This window comes from Odontesthes bonariensis, chromosome 6 (genome assembly GCF_027942865.1).
Source record: "Odontesthes bonariensis isolate fOdoBon6 chromosome 6, fOdoBon6.hap1, whole genome shotgun sequence".
Taxonomy (NCBI): domain Eukaryota; kingdom Metazoa; phylum Chordata; class Actinopteri; order Atheriniformes; family Atherinopsidae; genus Odontesthes; species Odontesthes bonariensis.
This window is the reverse complement of record NC_134511.1, coordinates 876,011-903,788: the sequence shown is the minus strand read 5'-3', so window position 1 is coordinate 903,788 and position 27,778 is coordinate 876,011. Positions and strand designations below refer to the sequence as shown.

General features: G+C 42.4%; 1 protein-coding gene across 1 annotated transcript in view; it reads right to left on the bottom strand.

Moving 5' to 3' along the window:
• LOC142381773 (rap guanine nucleotide exchange factor 1-like) overlaps positions 1-27,778 on the bottom strand; it is a 40,605-nt gene that overhangs the window by 3,077 nt on the left and 9,750 nt on the right. The window contains exons 4-19 of the mRNA XM_075466976.1: positions 24,536-24,692; positions 21,940-22,154; positions 21,490-21,610; positions 18,546-18,618; positions 16,802-16,924; positions 16,568-16,729; positions 14,146-14,348; positions 12,685-12,728; positions 12,354-12,462; positions 11,780-11,849; positions 11,610-11,694; positions 10,384-10,485; positions 6,931-7,119; positions 6,754-6,838; positions 6,254-6,348; positions 3,438-3,516 (exon numbers count right to left, since the gene is read on the bottom strand). Coding sequence (XP_075323091.1) covers positions 3,438-3,516; positions 6,254-6,348; positions 6,754-6,838; positions 6,931-7,119; positions 10,384-10,485; positions 11,610-11,694; positions 11,780-11,849; positions 12,354-12,462; positions 12,685-12,728; positions 14,146-14,348; positions 16,568-16,729; positions 16,802-16,924; positions 18,546-18,618; positions 21,490-21,610; positions 21,940-22,154; positions 24,536-24,692 — 1,912 coding nt within the window. The remainder of the gene's footprint in view (positions 1-3,437; positions 3,517-6,253; positions 6,349-6,753; positions 6,839-6,930; positions 7,120-10,383; positions 10,486-11,609; positions 11,695-11,779; positions 11,850-12,353; positions 12,463-12,684; positions 12,729-14,145; positions 14,349-16,567; positions 16,730-16,801; positions 16,925-18,545; positions 18,619-21,489; positions 21,611-21,939; positions 22,155-24,535; positions 24,693-27,778) is intronic.

Genomic DNA, 27,778 nt, shown 5'->3' with positions numbered 1-27,778 from the left:
AACGTCAAAGCTAACGTCAAAGCTAACAATAAGCTAACAATAAGCTATGCAGAAGGAAACCAGCAGTCAGGTTCTGTCAGAGGTGACCGTGTAGAGATAGAGTTCAGAAAGAGAAAGGGCAGTAGAGAAGGAGCTGGGTCTTCAAGAGATTCATGAAGATATTCAGTTCTGTTCTGGTAGCGCTCGGCAGGTCATTCCACCATCATGGAACGGCACTCTGAGGTGAATAGTGTCGTGACGGGTTTGGTGGGTTGGCAGGACACGGACTCAGAGGTGTACGGCAAAAAAGACTGGGTTTTATTCACAGAAACAAAGTTAAACAAAAGGCGCGGCTGAGCCGGATAACAAGACTAAACTGCTGGATGAATTCATGAAAATTATTCAGACAAGAGAGGCCACGATTTCAGTCATTTTAAAAAAAGACAAAAACCCAACAGAATGCAGTTCTTGCAGACCTATCTCTCTCCTAAATGTAGACGTTAAAGTGCTTGCAAAAATTCTCGCAAAAAGGTTAGAGTCGTGCCTCCCTTCCATCATCTCTGAGGATCAGACCGGTTTTATTAGAGGGCGTCACTTGTTCTCCAATATTCGCCATCTTAGAAATATAATATCTGCACCATCCACGGCAACAAAGCCTGAAGTAGTACTCTCTTTAGATGCAGAAAAGCCTTTCATAGGGTTGAATGGGGATACTTGTTTAAATTACTGGGGAAATTTGGATTTGGTCAGCAGTTTATCTCTTGGATACGCTTACTGTATAAATCGCCTAAAACTCGTGTTCACACAAAAAAAATCAGTGCTCCTCATATTTTTTACTCTCCCATGGAACACGTCAAGGATGTCCACTATCACCTTTATTGTTTGCGTGAGTCATCGAACCTTTAGCCATAAAATTGAGAACATCAACACATTTGCAGGGCATACATCGAGGAAATGCTAAGGATTTTATCTCCCTGTATGCTGATGACCTTATACTGTATATTACAGACCCTGTCTCATGTACACATGGAATAATTCAGATTTTGGTACTTTTTCAGGGTATAAAATCAATTTACAAAAAAACAGTTTGTTTCCCAATTAATGATTTGGCAAAACAGATTAAACAAGGTCACATCTCCTTCCATCTCACCTCAGACAGTTTTAGATATTTGGGGATTAACATTGCCCATTCATTTCTGGATCTACATAAACTTAACTGTGATAAGTTACTCACTAAGGTCAAAGAAGATCTACAAAAATGGACCAAGTTGCCATTGTCACTGGCGGGCAGAGTGCATACTATAAAGATGAATATTTTGCCCAGGTTTTTGTTTCTTTTTCAGTGTCTTCCACTCTTCCTGACTAAATCATTTTTTCAGCAACTTGATGAGATTATTCTTTCATTTGTATGGGCAGGAGGAGTGGCAATAATAAGAAGGAGTGCTCTGCAGGCAGTGGGATGGGAGGGGGGATTGGGTCTCCCAAATTTTATTTTCTATTACTGGGCAGCAAATATGCATAAAATACTGAGCTGGAGATATGAAGGAGGTTTAGATTGGTGTAAAATGGAGTCTCTTCCTTGTCACATGACTTCTAATGTTGCCTTGACATGTTCCTCCTTCCCTATCCCAACAAGAAATTATACCTCTAATCCAGTGGTCTTGTCAACATTGAAAACACTTTAGAAGACACTTCAAGTTATATAATTTTGCCCTCTTTGGACCGTTATGCAATAATCACTACTTTTTGCCCTCAAAGCTTGACTCTGACTCTTGCATTCTGGAGTTATAAAGGTATCAGATCATTTAGAGACTTATTCCTCAATGGTATGTTTGCAGATTTCAAATCCTTGTCAGAAAAATGTTATCTCCCCCCAAAACCATTTCTTTCGATATCTTCAACTTCGGAGTTTTGTTAAGGACCATTGCACTACATTTCCACATCTGCCTCAGGAGGCATCATCACCACATATTCTTGATAAGCCATTTATGCAAGTGGGACTAACATCCAAATTATATACTTTTATTCTGAAATTAAACCCCTCTCCTCTTGACAAAATCAAATGTGAATGGGAGGCCGAACTGGAAGTTCAGTTTCAGGATGAATGGTGGGATAAAGCCAAACTACAAGTGAATTATTCTATATAATGTGCCCGTCTTAACCTAGTACAGTTTAAGGTGGTACATAGGATGCACTTAAGCAAAGCCAAATTGGCAAAATATTTTCCTGGTACTAGTGAGGCCTGTAATAGATGTACCTTTGTTCCATCACATCTTGCCCACACTTTTTGGAGCTGTTCAAAGCTGACAGGTTTTTGGAAGAATTTTTTTAAAATCATGTCTGAAGTTTTAGAGACTGATATAAAACCTTGTCCATTTATTGCGAATTTTTGGGGTGCCTCTGAACTACCCTACGTTCAGCGCACAAAAACAGAATGTACTATCATTCGCCTCTCTAATTGCCCGTAGACGTATCCTCCTACATTGGAAGTCACCAATTGCTCCAGGACTGCACATCTGGATAGAGGATGTGATGTTATTCTTTAAACTGGAAAAAAAAAAATCTAATTTTCTTTAAGAGGATCAGTTGAGAATTCTTTCACTACATGGCGGCCTTTCCTCTTTTATTTTGAGAAAGTATCTGCAGTTTCCAAACTAATTTTTAGCTAGACTTGTAAAGTACTAGCCATAGATTAGAGCACATTATATAGACTATAAAATGCTTAGGGTTGCTTGGGTAAAACTATAAGTACAGACCAATGGGGGAGGGGAGGGTGGATGGGGTTTATTTTCTTTTGTTCTTGTTTTTGTGTGTTGAATGAAAGAGAAATGGATATTGTAATTCCTTCTCCTGTGACACTGATTTTGGGTCTACTGATAATGTCCTAATAAACTAATTATTAAAAAAATATACTGTATATATTGAGACAAAACAAAAGACTTGACATGAAAAACACTGATCTTTAAAGGCGTAGCTTGACGTGGCAAAGGAGTGGTGATATCAGGGAAGAGATTCCACAAAATGAAAGGAGAGCCTGGGAACTAAATACTAAACTGGGAGTGAGTGAGTGCAGCTGGGGACAATGACAAACAGGTGACGTGAGTGAAACTAACAACCTGGCATGGGAAGTGAGGGGAAAAACAATGGCAAGACCTGAATGAAACATGAACTCAAAAACCAAAACATAAACAACCTAAACATGATAAAACATCAAACTAAAAACATGACAAATAGTCTGTCAGTGGAGCCACAACAGGTGAAAACAGCAAGGAGAATCTTCCAAAGGAAATGTGGAGAGGATGCCTCCATAGAAGGGGTTAGACAGAGCTGAGACATCTGGGCCAAAGCCACGGTTTCCATGGGTCATGGAGAGTAAACGTGTTACTGTGTCTCCATCACCAAGACTTCAAAGTATGAAAGCAGCTCTGAGCGTGAAAAGGAATCTCTGCAACATTTACCTTCATGACTTTCAGGAACTTCTGCAGCAGCTTCTCTCTGTCCTGAGGTTTGTCCTGCAGGATGATGACCGAGCGAACCCTGAAGGCACACATGGATGATGGGTCAGCTCATCACTAATCATTAATAACTAATAATAAGAAGACATTATTAGCGAAGAAGAGTGTTAACCAGGTGAATAAAAGTGTTAACCAGCTGAATAAAAGTGTTAACCAGCTGATTAAGAGCGTTAACCAGCTGAATAAGAGCTTTAACCAGCTGAATAAAAGCGTTAACCAGCTGAATAAGAGCTTTAACCAGCTGAATAAAAGCGTTAACCAGATGAATAAGAGCGTTAACCAGATGAATAAGAGCGTTAACCAGCTGAATAAGAGCGTTAACCAGCTGAATAAAAGCGTTAACCAGCTGAATAAAAGCGTTAACCGGCTGAAGAAGAGTGTTAACCAGCTGATTAAGAGCGTTAACCAGCTGAACAAGAGCGTTAACCAGCTGAACATGAGCATTAACCAGCTGAATAAAAGCGTTAACCAGCTGAATAAGAGCGTTAACCAGCTGAATAAAAGTGTTAACCAGCTGAATAAAAGCGTTAACCAGATGAATAAGAGCATTAACCGGCTGAAGAAGAGTGTTAACCAGCTGAATAAGAGCGTTAACCAGCTGAATAAGAGCGTTAACCAGCTGAATAAAAGCGTTAACCAGATGAATAAGAGCATTAACCGGCTGAAGAAGAGTGTTAACCAGCTGATTAAGAGCGTTAACCAGCTGAATAAGAGCGTTAACCAGCTGAATAAGAGCGTTAACCAGCTGAATAAGAGCGTTAACCAGCTGAATAAGAGCGTTAACCAGCTGAATAAGAGCGTTAACCAGCTGAAGAAGAGTGTTAACCAGCTGATTAAGAGCGTTAACCAGCTGAATAAGAGCGTTAACCAGCTGAATAAGAGCGTTAACCAGCTGAATAAGAGCGTTAACCAGCTGAATAAAAGCGTTAACCAGATGAATAAGAGCATTAACCGGCTGAAGAAGAGTGTTAACCAGCTGATTAAGAGCGTTAACCAGCTGAATAAGAGCGTTAACCAGCTGAATAAGAGCGTTAACCAGATGAATAAGAGCGTTAACCAGCTGAATAAGAGCGTTAACCAGCTGAATAAGAGTGTTAACCAGCTGAATAAAAGCGTTAACCAGATGAATAAGAGCGTTAACCAGCTGAATAAGAGCGTTAACCAGCTGAATAAAAGTGTTAACCAGCTGAATAAAAGCGTTAACCAGATGAATAAGAGCTTTAACCAGCTGAATAAGAGTGTTAACCAGCTGAATAAAAGCGTTAACCAGATGAATAAGAGCGTTAACCAGCTGAATAAGAGCATTAACCAGCTGAATAAGAGTGTTAACCAGCTGAATAAAAGCGTTAACCAGATGAATAAGAGCGTTAACCAGCTGAATAAGAGCGTTAACCAGCTGAATAAGAGCGTTAACCAGCTGAATAAGAGTGTTAACCAGCTGAATAAGAGCGTTAACCAGCTGAATAAGAGCGTTAACCAGCTGAATAAGAGCGTTAACCAGCTGAATAAGAGCGTTAACCAGATGAATAAGAGCGTTAACCAGCTGAATAAGAGCGTTAACCAGCTGAATAAGAGTGTTAACCAGCTGAATAAAAGCGTTAACCAGATGAATAAGAGCGTTAACCAGCTGAATAAGAGCGTTAACCAGCTGAATAAAAGTGTTAACCAGCTGAATAAAAGCGTTAACCAGATGAATAAGAGCTTTAACCAGCTGAATAAGAGTGTTAACCAGCTGAATAAAAGCGTTAACCAGATGAATAAGAGCGTTAACCAGCTGAATAAGAGCATTAACCAGCTGAATAAGAGTGTTAACCAGCTGAATAAAAGCGTTAACCAGATGAATAAGAGCGTTAACCAGCTGAATAAGAGCGTTAACCAGCTGAATAAGAGCGTTAACCAGCTGAATAAGAGTGTTAACCAGCTGAATAAGAGCGTTAACCAGCTGAATAAGAGCGTTAACCAGCTGAATAAGAGCGTTAACCAGCTGAATAAGAGCATTAACCAGCTGAAGAAGAGTGTTAACCAGCTGATTAAGAGCGTTAACCAGATGAATAAGAGCATTAACCGGCTGAAGAAGAGTGTTAACCAGCTGAATAAGAGCGTTAACCAGCTGAATAAGAGCGTTAACCAGCTGAATAAGAGCGTTAACCAGCTGAATAAAAGCGTTAACCAGCTGAATAAGAGCGTTAACCAGCTGAATAAGAGCATTAACCAGCTGAAGAAGAGTGTTAACCAGCTGATTAAGAGCGTTAACCAGATGAATAAGAGCATTAACCGGCTGAAGAAGAGTGTTAACCAGCTGAATAAGAGCGTTAACCAGCTGAATAAGAGCGTTAACCAGCTGAATAAGAGCGTTAACCAGCTGAATAAAAGCGTTAACCAGCTGAATAAGAGCGTTAACCAGCTGAATAAAAGCGTTAACCAGCTGAATAAGAGCGTTAACCAGCTGAATAAGAGCATTAACCAGCTGAAGAAGAGTGTTAACCAGCTGATTAAGAGCGTTAACCAGATGAATAAGAGCATTAGCCGGCTGAAGAAGAGTGTTAACCAGCTGAATAAGAGCGTTAACCAGCTGAATAAGAGCGTTAACCAGCTGAATAAGAGCGTTAACCAGCTGAATAAAAGCGTTAACCAGCTGAATAAGAGCGTTAACCAGCTGAATAAGAGCGTTAACCAGCTGAATAAAAGCGTTAACCAGCTGAATAAGAGCGTTAACCAGCTGAATAAGAGTGTTTTGTTTCAGTGGGTCAGAACTTTACCAGAAGGAGACATTGTTGAAGTGTTGAGTAAACTCTGTCAGGTTTGGACTTCTCTCCTCATTCTGCTCTTTGGACCACAGCAACACCTCTGGAAGCTGGACAGGTGAGACAGACAGGTGAGGTTACAGGTGAGACAGACAGGTGAGACCGACAGGTGAGAGAGACAGGTGAGACAGACAGGTGAGACCGACAGGTGAGAGAGACAGGTGAGACAGACAGGTGAGACCGACAGGTGAGACAGACAGGTGAGACCGACAGGTGAGACCGACAGGTGAGACCGACAGGTGAGACAGACAGGTGAGACAGACAGGTGAGACAGACAGGTGAGACCGACAGGTGAGACAGACAGGTGAGACAGACAGGTGAGACCGACAGGTGAGACAGACAGGTGAGACAGACAGGTGAGACAGACAGGTGAGACCGACAGGTGAGACAGACAGGTGAGACAGACAGGTGAGACAGACAGGTGAGACAGACAGGTGAGACAGACAGGTGAGTACCTCAATTTTACAGAAGAGTTCAGAGTCCAGCAGAGTCAGCTGCTCAGCTAAATCCAGACTCCTGAAGTCCAGGAGAGTTCCTGGTCTGTGGGACGAGAGGAAGGACGGGTGAGAAACCGACCAATGACAGCCCAGCATGAGATGTCCTGGTTAGAGGTCAGAGGTCAGGGTGGGTACCTGGCAGCTACCCCCTTGGCAGCGAGCGGGCGGAGGGACTGAGGAGAGTCCATCAGCCGCCACCTCTTCTCCATCTTGGACAGAATATTTTTATGCAGCAGGTGGGCCGGTCCGAGCTCTCCACCAATCAGGAGGCTGAACACCAGGTCCATGAGCAGCAGCAGCAAATCAGAGTCCAGCTCCGTGGAACTACCAACACACACAGGCATTCACATCCTAAAGCCTCCCAAAGCATAGATATGTATAGATCCATAGATATGTATAGATCCATAGATATGTATAGAATCATAGATATGTATAGATCCATAGATATGTATAGAATCATAGATATGTATAGATCCATAGATATGTATAGATCCATAGATATGTATAGAATCATAGATATGTATAGATCCATAGATATGTATAGATCCATAGATATGTATAGAATCATAGATATGTGTAGAATCATAGATATGTATAGATCCATAGATATGTATAGAATCATAGATATGTATAGATCCATAGATATGTATAGAATCATAGATATGTATAGATCCATAGATATGTATAGATCCATAGATATGTATAGAATCATAGATATGTATAGAATCATAGATATGTATAGAATCATAGATATGTATAGATCCATAGATATGTGTAGAACCATAGATATGTGTAGAATCATAGATATGTGTAGAATCATAGATATGTGTAGAACCATAGATGTGTACAGAATCATAGAAATGTATGGAATCATAGATATGTGTAGATCCATAGATATGTGTAGAACCATAGATGTGTACAGAATCATAGAAATGTATAGAATCATAGATATGTATAGAATCATAGATGTGTATAGAATCATAGATCTGTGTAGAATCAGGTTAGGTTCTATACATATCTATGGTTCTACACACATCTATGATTCTACACATGTCTATGATTCTATACATATCTATGGTTCTACACACATCTATGATTCTACACATATCTATGATTCTACACATATCTATGGTTCTACACATATCTATGATTCTGTACATATCTATGATTCTACACATATCTATGTTTCTATACATATCTATGATTCTACACATATCTATGGTTCTACACATATCTATGATTCTGTACATATCTATGATTCTACACATATCTATGTTTCTATACATATCTATGATTCTATACATATCTATGGTTCTACACATATCTATGATTCTGTACATATCTATGATTCTACACATATCTATGTTTCTATACATATCTATGATTCTATACATATCTATGGTTCTACACATATCTATGGTTCTATACATATCTATGATTCTACACATATCTATGGTTCTACACATATCTATGATTCTATACATATCTATGATTCTATACATATCTATGGTTCTATACATATCTATGGTTCTATACATATCTATGATTCTATACATATCTATGATTCTATACATATCTATGGTTCTACACATATCTATGGTTCTATACATATCTATGGTTCTACACACATCTATGATTCTACACATATCTATGATTCTACACATATCTATGGTTCTATACATATCTATGATTCTATACATATCTATGATTCTATACATATCTATGATTCTATACATATCTATGATTCTATACATATCTATGATTCTATACATATCTATGATTCTATACATATCTATGGTTCTATACATATCTATGGTTCTACACATATCTATGATTCTGTACATATCTATGATTCTACACATATCTATGTTTCTATACATATCTATGATTCTATACATATCTATGGTTCTACACATATCTATGATTCTGTACATATCTATGATTCTACACATATCTATGTTTCTATACATATCTATGATTCTATACATATCTATGGTTCTACACATATCTATGGTTCTATACATATCTATGATTCTATACATATCTATGATTCTATACATATCTATGGTTCTACACATATCTATGATTCTACACATATCTATGGTTCTACACATATCTATGGTTCTACACATATCTATGGTTCTATACATATCTATGGTTCTATACATATCTATGGTTCTATACATATCTATGGTTCTACACATATCTATGATTCTACACATATCTATGGTTCTATACATATCTATGATTCTATACATATCTATGATTCTACACATATCTATGATTCTACACATATCTATGATTCTATACATATCTATGATTCTATACATATCTATGATTCTATACATATCTATGATTCTACACATATCTATGATTCTATACATATCTATGGTTCTACACATATCTATGGTTCTATACATATCTATGATTCTACACATATCTATGGTTCTATACATATCTATGATTCTACACATATCTATGATTCTACACATATCTATGATTCTATACATATCTATGATTCTATACATATCTATGATTCTATACATATCTATGATTCTATACATATCTATGATTCTATACATATCTATGGTTCTACACATATCTATGGTTCTACACATATCTATGGTTCTATACATATCTATGGTTCTATACATATCTATGGTTCTACACATATCTATGATTCTACACATATCTATGGTTCTATACATATCTATGATTCTATACATATCTATGATTCTATACATATCTATGATTCTATACATATCTATGATTCTACACATATCTATGATTCTATACATATCTATGATTCTATACATATCTATGATTCTACACATATCTATGATTCTACACATATCTATGATTCTATACATATCTATGGTTCTACACATATCTATGGTTCTATACATATCTATGATTCTACACATATCTATGGTTCTATACATATCTATGATTCTATACATATCTATGATTCTATACATATCTATGGTTCTACACATATCTATGGTTCTATACATATCTATGATTCTATACATATCTATGATTCTATACATATCTATGGTTCTACACATATCTATGGTTCTATACATATCTATGATTCTACACATATCTATGGTTCTACACATATCTATGGTTCTACACATATCTATGGTTCTACACATATCTATGATTCTATACATATCTATGATTCTATACATATCTATGATTCTATACATATCTATGATTCTATACATATCTATGATTCTATACATATCTATGATTCTACACATATCTATGATTCTATACATATCTATGATTCTATACATATCTATGATTCTACACATATCTATGGTTCTACACATATCTATGGTTCTACACATATCTATGGTTCTACACATATCTATGATTCTATACATATCTATGGTTCTACACATATCTATGATTCTACACATATCTATGATTCTACACATATCTATGATTCTACACATATCTATGATTCTATACATATCTATGATTCTACACATATCTATGATTCTATACATATCTATGGTTCTATACATATCTATGTTCCAAAGCCTCTGTGTGGTTCAGGTGTGCGTCTGCCAGTCTCACCTGAGGTCGTCGACGACTCTGACCAGCAGCAGAAAGGTGTTTTTGGTGTTTTTGGCAGCGATCAGGTCTGCAGGTTCCTGCTGTTCACACAGGTGTCTGTGCGTGTGGATGTTAAGGAAAAACTGTTATGAGTTAGTTTTGTTTGTTGGACCGGAGCTTTTCTTCCTACCGGATGAATTTATAAGTTGAAATCTTACGTTTTCTTGTGTAATTTCCTTTGTGTTCACTGCAAGAATATATAACCTGTTTATGGCGTGAAACTGTTGTTCTGAAACCGTGTTTCTGTGTTTATAACAACATGTGACTCAGGAACTCAGAGTCCAGGCCACAGATCCAGGTGAGAAACACTCGTACAGGACCATCATACCGCCCTGTTCACACACTGGAAAAAATCTAAATCTTACCAAGTATATTAGTCTCATTGAGTATCTCATTACACTTGATATAAGACTCCCTGTAAACAATAAACAATACTGTCAACATAATTCTATATAGTTGGTACTGGCAGTTGTTCTTAACTTATTGTTGTATTGAACTTTGTATTTGTATTTTGTATTATTTACTTTAAAATGAGTGAGATATCTTTGACTTTTTAATTTTACAATTGTGTGCAATACTTGTTTTTTTATTTCTTTTTTAAGGAACATCAAACCTGTCAAGGGACTAAAGATGGAAATTAGCCTCATGGCTACAGTCTTATATATTTTGCATTTTGTTTTAAATGCCAGTAATATATGCTGTCTCTTTGTTAAATAAATAAACTTGTAAACTGCCTAACAAGTACCATTTCAGCCAGATATAGGGACTTGTTTGAAGACAATACATCTGGAATATCTTGTTAAGTATAAAATGTCTTGAAAACAAATTGTTTTGAGTCGGATTTCATATGAAACAAGCTTTTTTTTTTACATTTGAAGAGGTTTTTAAGCTAATTTCAAGATCACTTTTATCTCAAAAGTCCTAAATATCACATTTTATTTCAAGAAATCTGGACAAGCCGATTTTCACTAGTTCCATTGGCAGATTTTTTGGATTATTTCAAGCAAAAACGTCTTTTATTTGTTGTTTTTTTTAATTATTTTTGGAGGGGCATTTTTTCCAGTGTGTTCTCCTTTGAGCAGAATGTGGCGCTCTGCTTTACGAGCACTCCTGAAATGATTGTAAGTGCTGCAGTGTCTCAGGTGTATCAGGTACTGAGTGTGGAAGGTAAGGTAAGTGAAGGATATCTGTGCTGCAGTTTGCTGATGACATCTCTGGAGCTGATGAAGCACCTGTAGGTGCAGAGGAAGGCCTCGCGGTACAGGTCCTGACCTGCAAACACACACACACACACACGTTAACATCGACCAATCAGCCACCTGACTGCAGATTCTGATCTGATTTGCATGAAACTGACCGCTGCATTCTGTGGCGTGGACCAATAGGATCTCAGGAGAGGCTGCCTTCACATCTGGCCCCTCCTCTTCCTGAGAAAAAGGTCAGAGTGAGGTCACAGGTCAGAGTAAGGTCAGAGGTCAGTGTGAGGTCACAGGTCAGAGAGAGGTCAGAGGTCAGAGTGAGGTCACAGGTCAAAGTGAGGTCAGGAGATCAGAGTAAGGTCAAAGTGAGGTCAGAGGTCAGAGTGAGGTCAGAGGTCAGAGTAAGGTCAGAGGTCAGAGTGAGGTCACAGGTCAGAGAGAGGTCAGAGGTCAGAGTGAGGTCACAGGTCAAAGTGAGGTAGGAGATCAGAGTAAGGTCAAAGTGAGGTCAGAGGTCAGAGTGAGGTCAGAGGTCAGAGTAAGGTCAGAGGTCAGAGTGAGGTCACAGGTCAGAGAGAGGTCAGAGGTCAGAGTGAGGTCACAGGTCAAAGTGAGGTCAGGAGATCAGAGTGAGGTCAGAGGTCAGAGTGAGGTCAGAGGTCAGAGTGAGGTCAGGAGATCAGAGTAAGGTCAAAGTGAGGTCAGAGGTCAGAGTGAGGTCACAGGTTTTACCTCGGACTTCATGGTGATTTTGTGAAGAACTTCCTGTTGGTCGATCAGTAACACCTCCTCCATCTCCCCCCCGCTCCTGAGCTCCGCCTCCTGCTGGGCATTCTGGGAACTGCAGTAAAGAGGAGCAGCTCTGAGGCTCAGTGGTACAGGTGTGTGTGTACAGGTGTGTGTGTGTTTACAGGTGTGTGTGTGTGTGTGTGTGTAGAGGTGTGTGTGTGTACAGGTGTGTGTGTGTAGAGGTGTGTGTGTGTACAGGTGTGTGTGTACAGGTGTGTGTGTACAGGTGTGTGTGTGTACAGGTGTGTGTGTGTAGAGGTGTGTGAAGTCTCACCTGTCTCTGCTCTGACTCTCCTCAACCTGGTTTTCAGGTAAATCCTGATGACAAATAAAATCACAGAAAACATCAGCAGAACCCTCTCAGGTGAGTGTGATCAGCAGAACCCTCTCAGGTGAGTGTGATCAGCAGAACCCTCTCAGGTGAGTGTGATCAGCAGAACCCTCTCAGGTGAGTTTGATCAGCAGAACCCTCTCAGGTGAGTTTGATCAGCAGAACCCTCTCAGGTGAGTGTGATCAGCAGAACCCTCTCAGGTGAGTTTGATCAGCAGAACCCTCTCAGGTGAGTTTGATCAGCAGAACCCTCTCAGGTGAGTGTGATCAGCAGAACCCTCTCAGGTGAGTGTGATCAGCAGAACCCTCTCAGGTGAGTTTGATCAGCAGAACCCTCTCAGGTGAGTGTGATCAGCAGAACCCTCTCAGGTGAGTGTGATCAGCAGAACCCTCTCAGGTGAGTTTGATCAGCAGAACCCTCTCAGGTGAGTGTGATCAGCAGAACCCTCTCAGGTGAGTTTGATCAGCAGAACCCTCTCAGGTGAGTTTGATCAGCAGAACCCTCTCAGGTGAGTGTGATCAGCAGAACCCTCTCAGGTGAGTGTGATCAGCAGAACCCTCTCAGGTGAGTTTGATCAGCAGAACCCTCTCAGGTGAGTGTGATCAGCAGAACCCTCTCAGGTGAGTGTGATCAGCAGAACCCTCTCAGGTGAGTTTGATCAGCAGAACCCTCTCAGGTGAGTTTGATCAGCAGAACCCTCTCAGGTGAGTGTGATCAGCAGAACCCTCTCAGGTGAGTTTGATCAGCAGAACCCTCTCAGGTGAGTGTGATCAGCAGAACCCTCTCAGGTGAGTGTGATCAGCAGAACCCTCTCAGGTGAGTTTGATCAGCAGAACCCTCTCAGGTGAGTGTGATCAGCAGAACCTTCTCAGGTGAGTTTGATCAGCAGAACCCTCTCAGGTGAGTGTGATCAGCAGAACCCTCTCAGGTGAGTTTGATCAGCAGAACCCTCTCAGGTGAGTGTGATCAGCAGAACCCTCTCAGGTGAGTTTGATCAGCAGAACCCTCTCAGGTGAGTTTGATCAGCAGAACCCTCTCAGGTGAGTGTGATCAGCAGAACCCTCTCAGGTGAGTTTGATCAGCAGAACCCTCTCAGGTGAGTTTGATCAGCAGAACCCTCTCAGGTGAGTTTTATGTTTGTTTTTTGTAAAGCAAACTACAAGTTGTGATAAGTTTCAGAAATGTTTCTAAACCTGAACCTCGTCAACATTAAACTGGTCCACCGGTTACATTCCCACTGACGTTCTCACGACAACTCAAAGTAGTAATTCAGCTTTTATGTTGTGTACCTGGACCTAGTACTGAAGCATAGTGCTGCTGAGGTGCTTTTATCTCACCTGAGGGGAGATTCTGTTCATCACCTCCTTCTCTGAGGGACTCATAGCTAATGTCTCTTTAGTCACCTGCTGTTTCTTCTTCAGGGGCAGAGTGGGAGCAGGAAGGTGCCCAGGTGAGGAGTCCGTTTCCAGGTGAATATCAGACAGCTGCTGGGTGGCATCCAGCTCTGGCTCTTTGCTGTGGTTCTGACTTAAGACCGGAGGCTTCTGATAGTAGGAGCCTGCCGACTGATCGTTGTAGGATGAACAGAACTGCAGATACTGGTGGACTGAGGACACACAGACAGGTAAACAGGTGGACAGGTGGACAGGTGAACTGGTAGACAGGTGAACAGGTGAACAGGTAGACAGGTAAAGGCAAGGCAAGGCAATTTTATTTATAGAGCACAATTCGTACACAAGGCAATTCAAAGTGCTTCACAGCTACATAAAATCACAAGAAGGCAATAAAATAATTAAAAATAAAAAATAAATAAATAATTAATAAATAAATACAAAATAATAATAGTAATAATAATAATAATAAAATAAAATTAAAAATTAAATTAAAAATTTAAAAAAACATTAAAAAAATCATTAAAAAGGTAGACAGGTGAACAGGTGAGAAGGTGAACAGGTAGACAGGTGAGAAGGTGAACAGGTAGACAGGTGAACAGGTGAGAAGGTGAACAGGTAGACAGGTGACAAGGTGGACAGGTGAAAAGGTAAACAGGTGAGAAGGTGAACAGGTAAACAGGTGAGAAGGTGAACAGGTAAACAGGTGAGAAGGTGAACAGGTAGACAGGTGAGAATGTGAACAGGTAAACAGGTGAGAAGGTGAACAGGTAGACAGGTGAGAAGGTGAACAGGTAGACAGGTGAGAAGGTGAGAAGGTGAACAGGTAGACAGGTGAGAAGGTGAACAGGTAAACAGGTGAGAAGGTGAACAGGTAGACATGTGAACAGGTAGACAGGTGAAAAGGTAAACAGGTAAACAGGTAAACAGGTGAGAAGGTGAACAGGTAGACATGTGAACAGGTAGACAGGTGAAAAGGTAAACAGGTGGACAGGTGAAAAGGTAAACAGGTAAACAGGTGGACAGGTGGACAGGTAAACAGGTAAACAGGTAAACAGGTGAGAAGGTGAACAGGTAGACATGTGAACAGGTAGACAGGTGAAAAGGTAAACAGGTGGACAGGTGAAAAGGTGAACAGGTAGACATGTGAACAGGTAGACAGGTGAAAAGGTAAACAGGTAAACAGGTGAGAAGGTGAACAGGTAGACATGTGAACAGGTAGACAGGTGAAAAGGTAAACAGGTGGACAGGTGAAAAGGTAAACAGGTAAACAGGTGGACAGGTGGACAGGTGGACAGGTAAACAGGTAAACAGGTAGACAGGTGAGAAGGTGAACAGGTAAACAGGTGAGAAGGTGAACAGGTAGACAGGTGAACAGGTGAGAAGGTGAACAGGTAGACAGGTGAGAAGGTGGACAGGTGGACAGGTGAAAAGGTGAACAGGTAGACAGGTGACAAGGTGGACAGGTGGACAGGTGAAAAGGTAAACAGGTGAGAAGGTGAACAGGTAAACAGGTGAGAAGGTGAACAGGTAAACAGGTGAGAAGGTGAACAGGTAGACAGGTGAGAATGTGAACAGGTAAACAGCTGAGAAGGTGAACAGGTAAACAGGTGAGAAGGTGAACAGGTAGACAGGTGAGAAGGTGAACAGGTAGACAGGTGAGAAGGTGAACAGGTAGACAGGTGAGAAGGTGAGAAGGTGAACAGGTAGACAGGTGAGAAGGTGAACAGGTAAACAGGTGAGAAGGTGAACAGGTAGACATGTGAACAGGTAGACAGGTGAAAAGGTAAACAGGTAAACAGGTAAACAGGTGAGAAGGTGAACAGGTAGACATGTGAACAGGTAGACAGGTGAAAAGGTAAACAGGTGGACAGGTGAAAAGGTAAACAGGTAAACGGGTGGACAGGTGGACAGGTAAACAGGTAAACAGGTAAACAGGTGAGAAGGTGAACAGGTAGACATGTGAACAGGTAGACAGGTGAAAAGGTAAACAGGTGGACAGGTGAAAAGGTGAACAGGTAGACATGTGAACAGGTAGACAGGTGAAAAGGTAAACAGGTAAACAGGTGAGAAGGTGAACAGGTAGACATGTGAACAGGTAGACAGGTGAAAAGGTAAACAGGTGGACAGGTGAAAAGGTAAACAGGTAAACAGGTGGACAGGTGGACAGGTGGACAGGTAAACAGGTAAACAGGTAAACAGGTGAGAAGGTGAACAGGTAGACATGTGAACAGGTAGACAGGTAAACAGGTAAACAGGTAAACAGGTGAGAAGGTGAACAGGTAGACATGTGAACAGGTAGACAGGTGAAAAGGTAAACAGGTAAACAGGTGGACAGGTGGACAGGTGGACAGGTGGAGAGTGAGCCAAGTTCATAGAGGTTAACCACACAAATATCCCGATGAATGATCAATCAGCTGCTGTTTCTACTCACTGTGTCGCTTCTTCTCGGGAAGCGGGGGGGGTGTCTTGCTGGGGGACAACGGGGAGGACAACGGTTCATCGAGACCGGTGACCTCGTTACAGTAGGCGGAGCTCTGGTCCACAGGGGCGGAGTCAAACCCAAAGGAGGAGGGTCTCTGAGAGCTGGTTACACCTGATTTAAGAAGACAGGTGATGAGAGGGGCGGACAGACGGAGGCAGACAGGTGGATCAGGTGAGTCCTTACCCGCGTTGCTGCGTCGCCTCTTCTCAGGTAGGGTGGGGGGCCGGGAGGAGGTAGGGGGGAGAGGGGGGAGCGTCTCAGAGGAGGACAGGTCTTCAAGGAGGAAGTAGTAGTCCGGATCGTCCTCTGAGGGCGAGACACACAATCTCTCAAACCAGAGAATATCATCATAGTAAAATATAATTTAAATTATCCATATACCCCATATTTTATGCGTATACCCCATATTTTATCCATATACCCCATATTTTATCCATATACCCTATATTTTATCCGTATACCCTATATTTTATCCATATACCCTATATTTTATCCATATACCCCATATTTTATCCATATACACTATATTTTATCCGTATACCCTATATTTTATCCATATACCCTATATTTTATCCATATACCCTATATTTTATCCATATACCCCATATTTTATCCATATACACTATATTTTATCCATATACACTATATTTTATCCATATACCCCATATTTTATCCATATACCCCATATTTTATCCATATACCCCATATTTTATCCATATACCCCATATTTCTTATTGGTTCAGTCTGCTCAGTTAAATTTATTTTTACCTTTATTGTTAAATGTACAAATCTGTTTTTATTTAGTTTACTGATGTTTATTATTATTACTATTAATATTATTTACCCTACTTTTCATACTGTAGATTTGTTTATAGCTGATGTTTATTTCTCTATTTTTATTCTATTATATTTGCTGGTTTTTCCTTTAATTTTACATATATTTTATACTCTACGCTGTTGCAACAATAATTTCCCAAATTGGGATGAATAAAGTACTTACTTATCTATCTATCTATCTATCTATCTATCTATCTATCTATCTATCTATCTATCTATCTATCTATCTATCTATCTATCTATCTATCTATCTATCTATCTATCTATCTAACCTGGTGATGTTATTGGCTGAACCCAAACAGGAAGTTTTGCAGTGTCACTGATCAAATTAACCCTTTTTTAACCCTTGTCATTAACATTGTGTTTACTCCCCTTTGCCCTACGGGTCAAAAATGGCCAAAATAAAGCAACTTAATTGAATTTTAAATCCAAAATCTATTTTGTATGATGAAACCACCTGTTATTTATCTATTCAACTCAACTCAATTCAATACATTTTTTATCATGTATTTTTTGTTACACAATACAAAAAGACAATCACAAGTTTTCAGGATTACAATTTTCTTTTTTTTTTTACCACAAAGGTTTATTATTGCTATTATATTAATGTGAAGTAATTACTTCTGAATTAATTATATTGAAAGGGAAAAAAACAGTGAACTTTTTTCTGGTGTTTAAATGTTTTTATAATTCACGGGTCAGAAATGACCCATAAGACAATCTTTGTGCCCTAGTGGTGTACAGCCCACATGGAAACATAAACAAAAATAAAGTCTGCCTTTTTCTAATGATGGGGTCCCTTTAGGAAAAGTCATAAAATTTCAATAAACTCTCGTAGATCTTGAATCTTTAACTGGAACACTACCCAGACACAGCAGCTGTTAAAGATCCTTTGTTGACTTTGAGAAACAGTGAGGGTCCTCACAAAGATACAGGTTCTTATATGTGGCTGTCCAGCAGGGGGCTCTGCTGAGCAGCGTTGCAATACTTCCTGTCAGCTGACAGGAAGTGACCTCACTCACACCTCCTGCTAATGACTGGAAGTGTGTGTGTGTGTGTGTGTGCGTGTGTGTGTGTGTGTGTGTGTTACCACAGTGCGTGCTGTAAGAAGCAGACTCTGCCGAAGAAGAGGAAAGTCGCTTCAAACAGTCATCCGCTTGCTCCTGAAACACATTATTTATATAGTATTAACCATGAAAACGTGTGTGTTCATGGAGGAACAACAAAAATAAAAATAAAAATTCTGGTGAACACCAACCCTAAAAATATTGAAGATGAAAATAATTACAAGAAGAAGGACAGTCATCACATCATTGAATTTAAGGAAATTTCGGTCCAATCCAATGAGATCAGCAGATCTGCTGGAATCTGTGGGTTTTATCTGCTGAGTCATCGGAGTAAAAACGTACGTTTCAGGCAACAGAAGAGGGCCGAAGACCGAGCCCTGTGGAACGCCTCAAATCAGCTGAGTCATCGGAGTAAAAACGTACGTTTCAGGCAACAGAAGAGGGCCGAAGACCGAGCCCTGTGGAACGCCTCAAATCAGCTGAGTCATCGGAGTAAAAACGTACGTTTCAGGCAACAGAAGAGGGGCGAAGACCGAGCCCTGTGGAACGCCTCAAATCAGCTGAGTCATCGGAGTAAAAACTTACGTTTCAGGCAACAGAAGAGGGCCGAAGACCGAGCCCTGTGGAAAGCCGCAAATCAGCTGAGTCATCGTAGTAAAAACGTACGTTTCAGGCAACAGAAGAGGGCCGAAGACCGAGCCCTGTGGAACGCCTCAAATCAGCTAAGTCATCGGAGTAAAAACGTACGTTTCAGGCAACAGAAGAGGGCCGAAGACCGAGCCCTGTGGAACGCCTCAAATCAGCTGAGTCATCGGAGTAAAAACGTACATACGTATTTACATTGTAAATATATCACATATAAAACTGAGGTATGATTGTTGATGAAACATTTGTTTTTGTGTTGGTTCAGCGTTTCTTCTTAATTTTTTTTTTTTTGGTGAAATCTCGCTCAAAGTGTTGAAATTTACGATTTTTTTCAGGTGGAATCAGCTTCAGCTTATCATAATTTATGTTCTTCCCAATGAATTCAGTTCTAGATTGTGAATATTTATGTATTAAGCTTCTTGCTTTTCATTGTTTTGAAAAATAAAATGTTAAAAATGACCAAAATATAACATAAAAAGTTAAAACGTTCCTGTTAATCTGCTGAACAGGCTTCATCCTGTTATATTTATTACATATTTGGTCACATCTCACACAGAAAACTGTGACTTCTGTGGAATAAAATGACTCTGAAGCTCGTTTATTAACCTGCTTCCAGCTGATTGTATACGTTTCTCAGCTTTTGATCCTTTATTATTTAATCTTCTGCACTCAAACAGTTATTTCTCTTCCTGAAATTAGTCTGCTTTAGATCTGGTTTGAATCTGGAATGCATTTGGTTTGAATCTGGAATGGATCTGGTAGGGATCTGGTTTGAATCTGGTTTGAAGCTGCTTTGGATCTGGTTTGAATCTGGTTTGGAACTGGAATACATTTGGGTTGAATCTGCTTTGGATCTGGTTTGAATTTGGGTTGAATCTGGTTTGGAACTGGTTTGAATCTGGTTTGAATCTGGAATACATTTGGTTTTAATCTGGACTGGATCTGGTAGGGATCTGGTTTGAAGCTGCTTTGGATCCAGTTTGAAGCTGGAATAGCTAGGATTTGAATCTGGTTTATAGATCTGGTTTGAATCTGGTCTGGATCTGGTATGAAGCTGGAATGTTGGTTGGATCTTCTATCCGACGGTGAAACATGTTGTTTGATGTTTGATGGGCGCAGATCCGTGCATGTGTGAACACTCATGTTTAAGTTCAGAGCCGATAGTTTCCATTGTGTTCTTCAGTTTTAGTTTGTTTTTTTACCGTCTCGTTGGCTTTTTGTTGTTGTTGGTAAATGTCTGTATTTCAGTGAAATGAAACTAATCACTAGACTATTTATGATCTTTTTGATTCTTCATCCAAATGAGGAAATATTTATAATTAGATGCATTGTTCCTGTTTCACTGTGTCAGAATGAATGAGTTTCTGACCTCCTTTTACTTCTCTCTGTCACAGTTATTCCTGTTTGACCACAGCTGCAGTTCGCTTCCTGTAAACCTGAGGCCGATAAACCCCCCCGAGCGTCTGTTGCTTCACTGTGAGCTAACTGCAGCCCAAACTGTCCAAGTGAAAAACAAACTGTTAAATGGAAAACTTTTACAGACACCAACAGATTCTGTGCTGCAGCTCTGAGATGTTTAGTTCAGGACGACCCACAGAGACACGATAGGCCTGGATCTGGTTTCAACTTGGGTTGAATCTGGGTTGGATCTGGTTTGAAGCTGGAATAGATGTGGTTTGAATCTGGTTTGAATCTGGAATGGATCTGGTTTGAAGCTGCTTTGGATCTGGTTTGAATCTGGTTTGAATCTGGTTTGAAGATGAAATTGGTCTGGTTTGGATCTGGTTTGAAGCTGCTTTGGATCTGGTTTGAATTTGGGTTGAAGCTGCTTTGGATCTGGTTTGAATCTGGTTTGAATCTGGTTTGGATCTGGTTTGAATTTGGGTTGAAGCTGCTTTGGATCTGGTTTGAATTTGGGTTGAATCTGGTTTGGAACTGGTTTGAATCTGGTTTGAATCTGGAATACATTTGGGTTGAATCTGGTTTGGAACTGGTTTGAATCTGGTTTGAATCTGGAATACATTTGGGTTTAATCTGGTTTAGATCTGGTTTGGATCTGGTTTGAAGCTGAAATGGGTCTGGTTTGGATCTGGTTTGAATCTGGTTTGAATCTGGTTTGAATCTGGTTTAGATCTAGTTTATAGCTGGAATGAATGCGTTTACTTGATCCAAACTAAATCCGATCAAAACTTTCAAAGGAACGTTCACACATGACAGAAACAGAAATAAAACAGGAAATTAAAACTCAAATGAAACTAAGATGCACCCTTGGAAACTCGTGTAAATGAAGATGTTTTGTTTATGTGAATCTGGTGTGCGTACCTGGTCAAGCTGCGCGTCCACTTCAGGTTCTTGGATCAGAGGTGCTACTATGGCAACCCTGCAGGGGGCGGGGACAGGAACCGATGACGTCTGGCGCTTTTTAGGAGGCAGAGCGGGAGGACTGGAACAAGTGGAAATCAGTTTCATTGGTTAAAACCTTCTAATGCTGCATTACAGCCGACCCAAACCCAGCAGAACTCTTTGCTCAGGACCAATCAGAGATCAAGACAGTCGACAGAAACTGTCTCCCTCAGTCCCTCTTCTTCTTCTTCTACTTCTTCTTCTTCTGCAGTTAACAGACAGGATGTGTGCGGCTGCTGTGATATGTTCTACTTCCTGTTTCATCCACAGTTCTATTTATACCACCTGACCCAGACTAGACCACCTGACCCAGACTGGACTCCCTGACCTGATCATTATACCGAACTTATCTCCAGGAATCAGACTCACCTCAATCCCAGGGGTGGAGTCAGCTGGGGGAGGGGCATAGGAGGTTTGGGAGGAGCTAATATCTGGCGTTCCTCCCCCTTTAAATCCTCCTCTGGAGTCCTGCAGGTTGACGTGTTTTCTGATGCGTCGTGGCCATCAAACCCTCCTGACTGTGATTGGACAGGAGACAAGGGGGCGGAGCCTTCTTTCCTCTCTGTGGCCAATCGAACCAGCTCCTGGTGGACACAGGAGAACAAATAAGTTGTCCCTCAGAGAACAAGACCATGGCTGTGTTCGAAGCCGCCTACTACTCCCACTACTCCTACTAACTTTAACTTTTTTAAGTTGCCGGATGCATACTAGATTCTCCTAAATGTTGGGTATGCATCATGAGGTTACTACTCATACTCAAACTACCCAAGATGCAACGTAACGTGAAGTCGCCGATCGTCATTTCCTGTCAAAACGGCAGTTTCAAGCTAGCTACAACGAGGGTAGGTTCACTTCCTGTTTTCAAAACAAAAGCACCAATTGTATGGTAATGGCTTTCCCTATGATAAAAGGCAACGGGTATTTTATTTTGTGAAAATAACAGGAAGTGCGTTGCTCACTGCGGCTAGCTTTAGTAGCGCCGAATTCGTGGGAACAAAATGGTAAACAGCCGGTATTTTGTCAGGTTTTCAACACGTTGGGGATCTAAACGACTACTTTCTCTCCTGAAAATGTTTCAAATGTTGCTAAAGTTTACAGAGTTTAGAGCTTAAGAGAAATCAGCTTCAGGCCGGCTGATTTCAGCTCGGGCAGGAGTGAAATGCATTGTGGGTAAACGCTCTGCATACTGTCTGATCGAATGAGTATGTAATATGCAGTATGTAGTATGCAGTATGTAGTATGCAGTATGCAGTATGTAGTATGCAGTATGTAGTATGTAGTATGTAATATGCAGTATGTAGTATGCAGTATGTAGTATGCAGTATGCAGTATGTAGTATGCAGTATGCAGTATGCAGTATGTAGTATGTAATATGCAGTATGTAGTATGCAGTATGCAGTATGCAGTATACAGTATGTAGTATGTAGTATCTAGTATGCAGTATGTAGTGTGCAGTATGTAGTATGCACTATCTAGTATGCAGTATGTAGTATGCAGTATGCAGTATGCAGTATACAGTATGTAATATGCAGTATGTAGTATGCAGTATGCAGTATGTAGTATGCAGTATGTAGTATGCAGTATGCAGTATGTAGTATGCAGTATGCAGTATGCAGTATGTAGTATGTAATATGCAGTATGTAGTATGCAGTATGCAGTATGTAGTATGCAGTATGCAGTATGCAGTATACAGTATGTAGTATGTAGTATCTAGTATGCAGTATGTAGTGTGCAGTATGTAGTATGCACTATCTAGTATGCAGTATGTAGTATGCATTATGTAGTATGTAGTATGTAGTATGCAGTATGTAGTATGCAGTGTGTAGTATGTAGTATGCAGTATGCAGTATCTAGTATGTAGTATGTAGTATGTAGTATGCAGTATGCAGTGTGTAGTATGTAGTATGCAGTATCTAGTATGCAGTATGCAGTATGTAGTATGTAGTATGCAGTATGTAGTATCTAGTATGCAGTATGTAGTGTGCAGTATGTAGTATGCACTATCTAGTATGCAGTATGTAGTATGCATTATGTAGTATGTAGTATGCAGTATGTAGTATGCAGTGTGTAGTATGTAGTATGCAGTATCTAGTATGCAGTATGTAGTATGTAGTATGTAGTATGCAGTATGTAGTATGCAGTGTGTAGTATGTAGTATGCAGTATCTAGTATGCAGTATGCAGTATGTAGTATGTAGTATGCAGTATGTAGTATCTAGTATGCAGTATGTAGTGTGCAGTATGTAGTATGCACTATCTAGTATGCAGTATGTAGTATGCATTATGTAGTATGTAGTATGTAGTATGCAGTATGCAGTATGCAGTGTGTAGTATGTAGTATGCAGTATCTAGTATGCAGTATGTAGTATGTAGTATGCAGTATGCAGTATGTAGTATGTAGTATGCAGTATGCAGTATGCAGTATGTAGTATGTAGTATGCAGTATGCAGTATGCAGTATGTAGTATGCAGTATGTAGTATGCAGTATGCAGTATGCAGTATGTAGTATGTAGTATGCAGTATGCAGTATGCAGTATGTAGTATGCAGTATGCAGTATGCAGTATGTAGTATGCAGTATGCAGTATGCAGTATGTAGTATGCAGTATGCAGTATGTAGTATGCAGTATGTAGTATGTAGTATGCAGTATGCAGTATGCAGTATGTAGTATGCAGTATGCAGTATGCAGTATGTAGTATGCAGTATGCAGTATGCAGTATGCAGTATGTAGTATGCAGTATGTAGTATGTAGTATGCAGTATGCAGTATGCAGTATGCAGTATGTAGTATGCAGTATGCAGTATGCAGTATGTAGTATGCAGTATGCAGTATGTAGTATGCAGTATGCAGTATGCAGTATGCAGTATGTAGTATGCAGTATGTAGTATGTAGTAGGCGGTTTCGAACACAGCCCATGTGACAGAAAATGGAGGGAGTGAGCAGGTAAGAGACGGCATTTGTCCTCACCTTGACGCCATTCAGCACGGCCCTGATCACCGTGGTAACGCCCTCTGTGGACTTCTGGTTGTCTTCGGAGACGCCCTGCAGCATCACCTGATCAGCCCACCGGATCAGCTGAGCGAGCGAGCGGTAGAGACGGCTGAGACACGAGGAGACGGTCTTACTGCGGGGAGGACAGACAGGAGGACAGACAGGGTGAGGACAGACAGGAGGAGGACAGACAGGAGGAAAGACAGGAGGAGGACAGACAGGGTGAGGACAGACAGGGTGAGGACAGACAGGAGGAAAGACAGGAGGAGGACAGACAGGAGGAGGACAGACAGGGTGAGGACAGACAGGGTGAGGACGGACAGGAGGACAGACAGGAGGAGGACAGACAGGGTGAGGACGGACAGGAGGACAGACAGGAGGAGGACAGACAGGGTGAGGACAGACAGGATGAGGACAGACAGGGTGAGGACGGACAGGAGGAGGACAGACAGGATGAGGACAGACAGGGTGAGGACAGACAGGATGAGGACAGACAGGAGGAGGACAGACAGGAGGACAGACAGGAGGAGGACAGACAGGAGGAGGACAGACAGGGTGAGGACAGACAGGAGGAGGACAGACAGGAGGAGGACAGACAGGGTGAGGACAGACAGGAGGAGGACAGACAGGGTGAGGACAGACAGGAGGAGGACAGACAGGAGGAGGACAGACAGGGTGAGGACAGACAGGGTGAGGACAGACAGGAGGAGGACAGACAGGATGAGGACAGACAGGAGGAGGACAGACAGGAGGAGGACAGACAGGAGGAGGAGAGACAGGGTGAGGACGGACAGGGTGAGGACAGACAGGGTGAGGACAGACAGGAGGAGGACAGACAGGGTGAGAACAGACAGGGTGAGGACAGACAGGAGGAGGACAGACAGGGTGAGGACAGACAGGGTGAGGACAGACAGGAGGAGGACAGACAGGGTGAGGACAGACAGGGTGAGGACAGACAGGAGGAGGACAGACAGGAGGACAGACAGGGTGAGGACAGACAAGGTGGACAGACAGGAGGACAGACAGGAGGACAGACAGGGTGAGGACAGACAGGAGGAGGACAGACAGGGTGAGGACAGACAGGAGGAGGACAGACAGGAGGAGGACAGACAGGAGGAGGACAGACAGGGTGAGGACAGACAGGGTGAGGACAGACAGGAGGAGGACAGACAGGGTGAGGACAGACAGGAGGAAAGACAGGAGGAGGACAGACAGGAGGAGGACAGACAGGGTGAGGACAGACAGGGTGAGGACGGACAGGAGGACAGACAGGAGGAGGACAGACAGGGTGAGGACGGACAGGAGGACAGACAGGATGAGGACAGACAGGGTGAGGACGGACAGGAGGAGGACAGACAGGATGAGGACAGACAGGGTGAGGACAGACAGGATGAGGACAGACAGGAGGAGGACAGACAGGAGGACAGACAGGAGGAGGACAGACAGGAGGAGGACAGACAGGAGGAGGACAGACAGGGTGAGGACAGACAGGGTGAGGACAGACAGGAGGAGGACAGACAGGATGAGGACAGACAGGAGGAGGACAGACAGGAGGAGGACAGACAGGAGGAGGAGAGACAGGGTGAGGACGGACAGGGTGAGGACAGACAGGGTGAGAACAGACAGGGTGAGGACAGACAGGAGGAGGACAGACAGGGTGAGGACAGACAGGAGGAGGACAGACAGGGTGAGGACAGACAGGGTGGACAGACAGGAGGACAGACAGGAGGACAGACAGGGTGAGGACAGACAGGAGGAGGACAGACAGGGTGAGGACAGACAGGAGGAGGACAGACAGGGTGAGGACAGACAGGAGGAGGACAGACAGGAGGAGGACAGACAGGGTGAGGACAGACAGGGTGAGGACAGACAGGAGGAGGACAGACAGGGTGAGGACAGACAGGAGGAGGACAGACAGGATGAGGACAGACAGGAGGAGGACAGACAGGAGTAGGACAGACAGGGTGAGGACAGACAGGAGGAGGACAGACAGGAGGAGGACAGACAGGAGGAGGACAGACAGGATGAGGACAGACAGGATGAGGACAGACAGGAGGAGGACAGACAGGAGGAGGACAGACAGGGTGAGGACAGACAGGGTGAGGACAGACAGGAGGAGGACAGACAGGAGGACAGACAGGATGAGGACAGACAGGGTGAGGACAGACAGGAGGAGGACAGATAGGAGGAGGACAGACAGGGTGAGGACAGACAGGAGGAGGACAGACAGGAGGAGGACAGACAGGGTGAGGACAGACAGGAGGAGGACAGACAGGGTGAGGACAGACAGGAGGAAGACAGACAGGAGGAGGACAGACAGGAGGAGGACAGACAGGAGCAGGACAGACAGGGTGAGGACAGACAGGATGAGGACAGACAGGGTGAGGACAGACAGGAGGAGGACAGACAGGAGGAGGACAGACAGGGTGAGAACAGACAGGAGGAGGACAGACAGGAGGAGGACAGACAGGGTGAGGACAGACAGGAGGAGGACAGACAGGAGGAGGACAGACAGGAGGAGGACAGACAGGGTGAGGACAGACAGGAGGACAGACAGGAGGAGGACAGACAGGGTGAGGACAGACAGGAGGAGGACAGACAGGGTGAGGACAGACAGGAGGAAGACAGACAGGAGGAGGACAGACAGGAGGAGGACAGACAGGAGCAGGACAGACAGGGTGAGGACAGACAGGATGAGGACAGACAGGGTGAGGACAGACAGGAGGAGGACAGACAGGAGGAGGACAGACAGGGTGAGGACAGACAGGAGGAGGACAGACAGGGTGAGGACAGACAGGGTGAGAACAGACAGGAGGAGGACAGACAGGAGGACAGACAGGAGGAGGACAGACAGGAGGAGGACAGACAGGGTGAGGACAGACAGGAGGAGGACAGACAGGAGGAGGACAGACAGGGTGAGGACAGACAGGAGGAGGACAGACAGGGTGAGGACAGACAGGAGGAGGACAGACAGGAGGAGGACAGACAGGGTGAGGACAGACAGGGTGAGGACAGACAGGAGGAGGACAGACAGGATGAGGACAGACAGGAGGAGGACAGACAGGAGGAGGACAGACAGGAGGAGGAGAGACAGGGTGAGGACGGACAGGGTGAGGACAGACAGGGTGAGGACAGACAGGAGGAGGACAGACAGGGTGAGAACAGACAGGGTGAGGACAGACAGGAGGAGGACAGACAGGGTGAGGACAGACAGGGTGA